Source organism: Nematolebias whitei, chromosome 13 (genome assembly GCF_014905685.2).
Source record: "Nematolebias whitei isolate Nwh7 chromosome 13, NemWhi1, whole genome shotgun sequence".
In the NCBI taxonomy this organism is placed as follows: domain Eukaryota; kingdom Metazoa; phylum Chordata; class Actinopteri; order Cyprinodontiformes; family Rivulidae; genus Nematolebias; species Nematolebias whitei.
In genome coordinates, this window is record NC_056510.1 from 187511 (window position 1) to 196777 (window position 9267).

A 9267-nucleotide genomic window follows, 5' to 3' on the forward strand; every position below is an offset into this window, starting at 1 on the left:
GTGTACATAATTTCGCTCCACCACATGTACCACATGAGGTGTGAATGACAATAAAGAAACTCTGACTCTGACTCTGACTCTGATCTTAAGACACTGAACACAAACATTCCCATACATATAAAGTCAGTGAATAACGTAATTTATCTGAGGAGCCAACAGATTGCTTTGAGTTTTCACGTCATCGCAGTCTCCCATCCTAAGCAAGCACAGAGGCAACTGTGGAAAGGAAAAAACCCCTCATGAGGAAGAACCTCATACATATACATAGTATAAAATAATTATTTCTTGAACATACAGAGTAACAGTAGATTAACATGTCAAACAAAACATACACGAGTTTAACAGGACTTGATATGCACACATGATGACTTTTACTCACACTTTGATGATTTTGTAGAGTTTTTGTCGGTTGTGACCCAATGTGCTGCTGCGACCGGCCAGCTCCAGCAGTTTGTCAGCCACAGCAGAATAATCAAACTGAGGAAGACACAAACTCTTTGTTAAAAACACAAAGTCAGATTCACAACACACAGACACACAATTACACAGATACACATCAGGTCATTAAAGCAGGAAAATGTTAATTCCATTTAAGTTAATTAACAATCAGATATTCTCCCACCATGATGGTTATACTCTGCGGACTTCAAGTCCTTTATCTTTTCTACAAATGTTACAACATTGCATTTTTTTTTTAAACAAGCACCAGTAAGCAGTGAGTGGAATTCAATTTCTCTGAGTTTATAAAACTATAAAATAATAATGATGATAATAATAATAATAATAAAAAAGCTGTGACCTATGATGGTCCTGAGGTGTACCATAATTTTCATTCTATAAGCCGCTACTTTTGTTTCACACTCAGCGTCTTATTTATACTGTTTTTTTTAATCCTTCCATCCATCCATTTTCTTCCGCTTATCCGGGGTCAGGTCTCGGGGGTAGCAGCCTAAGTAGGGAGGCCCAGACATTCCTCTCCCCAGCCACTCGGGCCAGCTCCTCCGGGGGAATCCCAAGGCGCTCCCAGGCCAGCCGAGAAACATAGTCCCTCCAGCGTGTCCTGGGTCTTCCGCTGGGTCCCCTCCCGGTGGGACGTGCCCGGAACACCTCGCCAGGGAGGCGTCCAGGAGGCATCCTAACCAGATGCCTGAGCCACCTCAACTGGCTCCTCTCGATGTGGAGAAACACCCTCCCAGACGACAGAGCTTCTCACCCTATCTCTAAGGGACAGCACAGACACCCTGCGGAGAAAATTCATTTCGGCTGCTTGTATCTGTGATCTTGTTCTCGCAGATGAGGGTAGGAACGTAGATCGACCGGTAAATTGAGAGCTTCGCCTTTTGACTCAGTTCTCTCTTCACCACGACAGACCGGTACAGTGACCGCTTCACTGCCGACACTGCACCTATCCGCCTATCGATCTCACGCTCCATTTTTCCCTTATTAGTGAACAAGACCCCAAGATACTTGAACTCCTCCACTTGGGGCAGGACCTCCTTCCTGACCCGGAGAGGGCGCTCTACCTTTTTCTGGCACAAGACCATGGCTTCGGATTTGGAGGAACTGATCGTCACGTCACCACTTGCTCTAGCCGAGATTGGATGCTTCTCTCCCTCCCTCTCCGCTTTGCTTTGCTGCTCTGTCTGTGAAACTGCTGAGAGACTCTCTTGTGTTTCTTCTGAACCATAATTATGGACTGTTTTGACCAGATGGCCCCTCAACTCAATTTACAACATTTCTTCGAAGAGAAGACAGGCTTTAAATAAATAAATAAAACCAATAAAAATAAATGGTACTAATGTAATGAATATTTACAGCATTCTACTGGTACTTATTTGACTTCCGGTCACATGACCTAGATAAGACTGGGTTTTACCGGTAAATAATTTTTAAATAATTTCAGTTACGTAGGTGTTTGACACTCTTCTGTCCAATGACTATGCTTAGATAGATTATTGTGTTCATTTTGAAGTTATAATGGTTGTACCATGAGTCAGGGAGCCAAGCTTAATGAAGACGTGACGAGAGTGTCTTTCTGAGTGTGTGTTGAAAACGAGCTGTATTCTGTGAGTCTCCACCTGCTGGATGATCCTTGTACTACAACAAGAAAGCTGCACACAGCCGGAGCAGATGGGAGCACAGAATCTGATGTACAGTAGGGGTTGAACGACTACATAATTTTTAAACTCAATATTAACATAATAAAACTCGAGTAGAACTCGAGTAGTTGATGACGTCATAGGATCTCAAGATGAAAAATAAATAAATAACACGTCATTTATTATTTACAAAAAAAACAACAACAAAAAAACATTGGGAGCATATATTATGCTCCTACCATGTATCATACTGCAAATAAGTCACAGAAAAAAACAAAACTTAGTTTTTTTTTATTATTAAGCTGCAAAAGTGAAGAAACTTGCAGCACGTCAAAAACGAAACTAAAAACAGTGGGGGAGTCGACCACACCGCACCACCGCCAGCTGTGGTGCGCATTAGGTTTAGAGATAAATATGTTTATAGTTTTTTTTATAGGTTTAGAGATTAATATTTTTTGCTTTTATTTTGTGAAACAAGGTCAGAGGAAGCTGGTTCTTCTTCGGTCATTGGACCCGGTGTTACACCATATTCTGTGACCTGCAACAGTGCATGCAACACCGCCCCCTACGGTCACAGAAAATGGTATAACACTGGTTCGCAACGAGCTCAAAACAGTCAGGAAGTTGATTCATTTTCAGTTTCCTTACGGTAGTTGTACCGGAAGATTCATCTTTAGTGAAATATTTCCACACTACTGATGCATTTCTACCTGTTTGCCAAGACTGGACCTGCTCCACTCGGTCCATCTGCTGGAGGAATCCATTTGGTGGCTTCTACTAGTAGCCCGGTGTGGATCACGTGACACGTAATGCAATGACATCACTGCGAATACTCAAAGTGAAATTTAAAAACTCGATAGATGTTCTAGGAATTGACCTGTCGATTACTCAAGTAGTCTGTTTAAGCCCTAATGTACAGTGGATGCCCACGGCTAAATAACAGGATCATCTTATTTATGTACAAAATTATGATTTATCTTAGATTTAATAAGTGCGGCTTAAACACAGGTGCGTTCTAAAGCCCGACATTTACGGTAAATGAACAACATTTGAAAAAACAGAATTACATATTTTTTTAAACGCAACATTAGATAGAACGGAATTCCGTTTGAAAAAACGGAATTACATTAAGCCAAAGCGCAAGTGGCCAAAGTGGAAGTGACCAAAGCGGAGGTAGCCAAAGAGGAAGTGGCAGGAATTAACATAAAAAAAAAAAAAAGGAATTATATGGGAAAAACTGAATTACATTTGAAAAAAAAAAAAAAAAAACAGAATTACATTAAGCCAGTGCTTAGTTCATATCTTAGATGTTATTACTGTTTTTCTTAGACATTTTATTGTTGGATGTAACTGGGACCCCGTGTACATAATTTCGCTCCACCACATGTACCACATGAGGTGCGAATGACAATAAAGAAACTCTGACTCTGACTCTTCCATCGATCATGATGGGCAATGTGAGATCGCTGGGAAACAAGTTGGATGAACTTCAGGCCCTAACAAGGACCCATCCAGAGTATGGGGAATGCAGTGTGATGTGTTTCACTGAGACATGGCTGCAGGATCATATCCCTGACTCCAGCGTTTCCTTGCCAGGCTTTCTGACCATACGAGCAGATAGAGATTTAAAGAGGGGTGGCAAAAGGAAAGGTGGGTTGGCAGTGCTTGTGAACAACAGATGGTGTAATCCTGGACATGTTACTGTGAAGTGTCGTCTCTGCAGTCCAGATATTGAACTGTTAGCCCTAAGTTGTCGTCCATATTATTTGCCAAGACAGTTCAACAGTGTTATTTTGGCAACTGTTTACATTCAACCCAATGCTGTTGCCGAGACTGCGTGTGATGTCATCAGCTCCGAGGTTGCTAAGCTACAAACACAACACCCTAGTGCGTTTGTTGCAATATCTGGGGATTTTAATCATGCCTCTCTCTCTGCTACACTTCCGACATTCAAACAGTTTGTCAGCTGCTCTACCAGAGAAAACAAAACGCTGGACTTGTTTTATGCAAATGTCAAGGATTCATACATCACTAAAGTAAGACCCCCTCTTGGCAAATCAGATCACAATCTTGTGTATCTCTGCTCAAAATATAAACCCCTTGTTCAGAGGTAACCTGCAATAAAGAGAACAGTGAGAAAATGGTCAACGGAAGCTGAAGATGCCCTGCGGGGTTGTTTTGACGCTACAGACTGGGATGCACTGTGCCAGCCACATGGAGAGGACATCAATGCCATGACTGAGTGTGTGACCGACTATATAAACTTCTGTGTAAACAACACCATCCCCACCAGAACAGTGAGATGCTTCCCCAGTAACAAACTCTGGATCACCACTGACCTGAAGGAACTGCTGAACCAGAAAAAAAGAGCCTTCAGGGAGGGAGACAGGGAATTATTGAAGAGCACACAGAAGCAACTAAAAGTCAAGATAAGAAACAACAAGGAGGTGTACAAGAAGAAACTGGAGAGCAGGCTCCAACAGAACAATATCAGAGAGGTGTGGTCAGGGATGAAACAGATCACAGGCTTCAAGCAGAAGGAGGATCAGAAGGATGGAAGCCTGGACAGAGCCAATGAACTGAACACGTTCTTCAACAGGTTCAGTTCAGGAACAAGCTCAGCATCCTCCTCTCTTGCCCACAGCCAAACATACATACCACCCTCCATTGACCCAAGGCTGTCCTGTCACACCTCAAATATTGTATCTACCACCTCAGTCATGGACCCTTCTTCTACATATTGGTCTTCAACTAAATCAGAAGATGCTGATACCTCCTTTGCCTCCCCCCTCTGCATCTCCAGAAGTCAGGTGAGGAAGCAGCTGGAGAGACTGAACCAGAATAAGGCTGCAGGTCCAGAAGGTGTCAGTCCCAGAGTCCTTAAGGTCTGTGCAGAGCAGCTCTGTGGGGTTCTGCAGCACCTCTTCAACCTTAGCCTGATCCAGAAGGTTCCAGTGTTGTGGAAAAAAACCTGTCTTGTTCCAGTGCCAAAGAAAACGCACCCATCAGTCCTCAATGACTATAGACCTGTTGCCCTGACATCCCACATCATGAAGGTCCTAGAGCGACTTCTGCTGGCCCACCTGACTAGACAAACAAGCACATATCAGGACCCACTGCAGTTTGCTTATCAGCTTGGACTTGGAGTTGAAGATGCCATCATACACCTGCTTCCTCAAACTCACTGTCATATAGAAAAGGCAGATAGCACTGTGAGAGTCATGTTCCTTGATTTCTCCAGTGCATTTAACACAATCCAGCCTGATCTGCTTTGTCAGAAACTCCAGAAGACTCAGGTGGAGGCCTCAACAATCACCTGGATCAAAGACTCCCTGACAAACAGACCACAGTTTGTGAGACTGAAGGGTTGTGTGTCTAACCAGGTGGTCAGTAGCTCAGGAGCACCACAGGGGACTGTACTCTCACCATTCCTTTTCACTCTGTACACCTCAGATTTCCAGTACAAAACAGACTCCTGTCATCTGCAGAAATATTCAGATGACCCTGCAGTAGTCGGGTGTATCAGAGATGAACAAGAAGCTGAGTACAGGGAACTGGTGGACCGCTTTGTGGCATGGTGTGGAAACAATCATCTCATCTTGAATGTGAACAAAACAAAGGAGATGATTGTAGATTTCAGGAGAATCAGGAACAAATCCAACCCTATTTCCATCATGGGAGAAGAAGTGGAGGTGGTGGAGAAGTATAAATACCTTGGGGTTCACCTGGACAATAGACTGGACTGGAAATGCAACAGTGAAGCCATCTACAAGAAGGGACAGAGCAGACTGTACTTCTTGAGGAAGCTGAAGTCCTTCAACGTTTGCAGCAAGATCTTCTACAAGTCTGTTGTAGAGAGCGCCATCTCTTCTTTTTTTTTTTTTTTTTTTTTTTTTTTTGATGGCCTCCCTTCTCCCCTTACAGCCATCCTCTCCACACCATTATTATTAAATATTTATTATAGTGACATTCTAGTGTAGAGTTTTTTTTTATTTTTTTTTATTTAATAGGATAGAAAAAAAGAAAAGACAAAGTAAGACTCCAAAATATAAGAAATATATACAAATAGAGCACACTTCAAAACACCCGGCCACTGTCTGTTCACCTGCAAAGAACATGACAAAACACAGCAACAAAATACATATGTATAAAGAACTTAAAATATTCATGGCTTTGCAGTAAGTTTCAATATATATACCCATACCTACGCCTATATACATACATACATACATACATACATATGAATATACACTCACATACATATCTATATATCTACATATAAAGCCTACATAAACATCCCTGCTTCTATTTGTGTGTGGTTGTGAGCATGCATAAGTGTATAAGGCTTCTCTAATAGAACATTTATTAGTAATTGTGAAGCAGCAGAGACCCGACCCCCAAGACCAGAGGCAGACGAAAAAGTGGGGACCAGAGCCCAAGACCCCAGGAGGGACCCCGACCGCGGAGCCCCCAGAGCCACCCACACAGGGCGAACCACCCACCCACCCCCCAGAAGGGACCACAGGGGAGAACCGGAAGATCCCCACCAGCAACCACATACAGTGACCCCCCGGGGCCAACAGCGACAAACTCATAGGCCTCCGTCGGCACCCGCCACACCGATGTAGGTCCAGGTCCAGGCACCGAGGCCCGGGCACCGAGGACTCACACCACCCAGGCCAAGGCCTGACAGGGCCAGAGGACCCGAGCCCCACCAGGCAGACACCAGGCCGAGCCGACACACGCCCAAGCGCCCAGCCCCCGATACCAAGGGCCCCAAGCGCGCCGGCAGGCAAGGGCACACCCCAGAGAGCGCCATCTCTTCTGCCATCATCTGCTGGGGTAGCAGCACCAGAGAAAGTGACTTAAAAAAGATCAACAAGCTCATAAAGAAGGCTGGCTCAGTTCTGGGGACTCCTCTAGAACCTTTGGAGATGAGAGTACAAAGAAGGATTCTTCATAAAATGAAAAACATTATAGACAACCCTCAGCATCCTCTTCATCAGACTGTCATACAACAACAAAGTGTCTTCAGTCAGAGGCTTCTTCAAATCCGTTGTATGACAGACCGCTACAAGAGATCCTTCCTGCCCACAGCCATCAGCATCTATAACAACTCTTTAATGAAACCAGGATGATGAGTTACAACAACATTTAATTTCCCTCTGGGATTAATAAAGTATTTTTGAATTTAATTTAATTGAATTGGGATTATAAAGAGGGTGGGTCCTAAAACTGAGCCTTGTGGTGCACTATTGCTGACTGTTAAATAAGTGCAAGAATTACCATTATGTTGAACACATTGCCTCCGGTCTGAGAGATAGTTAGTGAACCAACCAATGGTATTATCTGTCAAGAACCAGGGTTTTGGATTCAAAATAGCCAGACACAGGAGTGCAAAAACAAAAACATTTTTTATTTATTAAGCTGCTGGAGTCTCAGGATCCAATTTCAGTAACAGGTCTTTGCAGGTAGGTGGGGTGAGAGCCACCTGTCAGATTAAAAAGAGATGAACTGGTGGGAAGACAGCTGCAAAAGGAGGCCTTTAATGATGTGAACAATGGGGCAATGCAGGTTTGTGGTCCAAAGGGCAAAGCAGGGGTCAAACACAGGGAGTCAGTGGTACAAGGGTAATCCAAAAGGGTGATCCGTGAGTCGTGGTCGTAGGCAGAAGAGGAGGTCGTTACTGAGGTCAGATATGCAGGCAAATCCAAGAGGGGTAGGCAAGGCGAGGAGTCCAAAAACAGGCAAGGATACAAGGCAAGGCATGGCAAGGATACAAGATACTATGATTGAAGGCTTCACTATCAGGGACCATGAGTGGTGTAATAATTTGGCACCAGTGGAGAGGGAGAATGGAGTTTATAAAGAGTGCAGAGCAGGTGAACTAGATGAGCTGAACAGGTGAGTGGAATCAGGGCTGATTGCTGTGATAGGCTGAGGGGGTGTGGTGAACTGTTAACTGACAGGAGCAGATGTGCGCAATGACAGGAGCTGAGGGATAAACAAAACATGAAGGAGAGGGGCAGAAAACAGGGCATGTCATGAAGGAGCAGGGAAGTGAGCAGATGGGGGGCCGCTGATCATGACAGTTATCTGAGAAACCAGTTTCTGATTTCTGATTAAATTTCAATTTATTAGCTGGAGTTAGTGGAAGAGATCATATTTCTCCAGTTTTAGCTTCTCTCCATTGGCTCCCTGTCAAATCCAGAATAGAATTCAAAATCTTACTTCTAACCTACAAAGCTCTCAACAACCTAGCGCCATCTTATATTCAAGATCTTATTGTTCCATATTTTCCTAACAAAGCACTTCGCTCTCAGACTGTAGGTTTACTTGTGGTTCCTAGAGTTTCCAAAAGCAGAATGGGAGGAAGATCTTTCAGTTCTCAGGCTCCTCTCTTGTGGAACCAACTTTCCGTTTCTGTACATGAGGCTGACACATTATCCAGTTTGAAGACTGGGATTAAGACGTTCCTTGTTGATAAATCCTATAGTTAGGGTTGGCTTGTTATGCTGTCTTAAGCTTAGACTACTAGAGGACAAATTTACCCAATTTCCTTAAATTAATTGCTAAAACGGAATAATTTTCATTTGATACTATTTCTATCTTAACATGTGATTCTTGACCTGCCATGTGTATCTGTTCCTACCAAACCCAGCTGGTCGAAGCAGATGGTCCTCTTGTCCTGATCCTGGTTCTGCTAAAGGTTTCTTCCTCATGAGGGAGTTTTTCCTTTCCACTGTCGCCTTCATGCTTGTTCAAGATGAGAGTTCTGTGATGGAGTTCAACTCAAAGCTGCTCCTCAGATAAATAATGTTCAATTATTATTTTATATATGAATGTTTCTGTTCAGTGCCCTGAGATCACTTCTGTTGTGACTTGGCGCTATATAAAAAAACTGAATTGAAATTGAATTGAATTAAAGAAGAAGATATGACGCTGGAAATACTTGGCAGGATCTTCGAGGTAGTTTTGTTGACATACATTTTAGATTTACAGTTTAGTTTTACTGCCACGGCATTAGTAATACCTAGCCTGCTAACTGTAACTCTGTTGTGTGTGTACTGTACATTGTTCTGTTTTATGTTGTTAATAAAATAAAAAAAATATTATCTATCTATATATATATATATATATATATATATATATATATATATATATATAT

General features: G+C 43.0%; 1 protein-coding gene across 1 annotated transcript in view; it reads right to left on the minus strand.

Moving 5' to 3' along the window:
* The window catches only part of LOC119419434 (ribosomal RNA processing protein 1 homolog A), a gene marked incomplete in the record, with an annotated part of 99633 nt that overhangs the window by 23352 nt on the left and 67014 nt on the right, over window positions 1–9267 (minus strand). Inside the window, 1 exon segment of the mRNA XM_037686738.1 lies at window positions 380–477. Within this exon segment, the coding sequence (XP_037542666.1) occupies window positions 380–477 (98 nt within the window).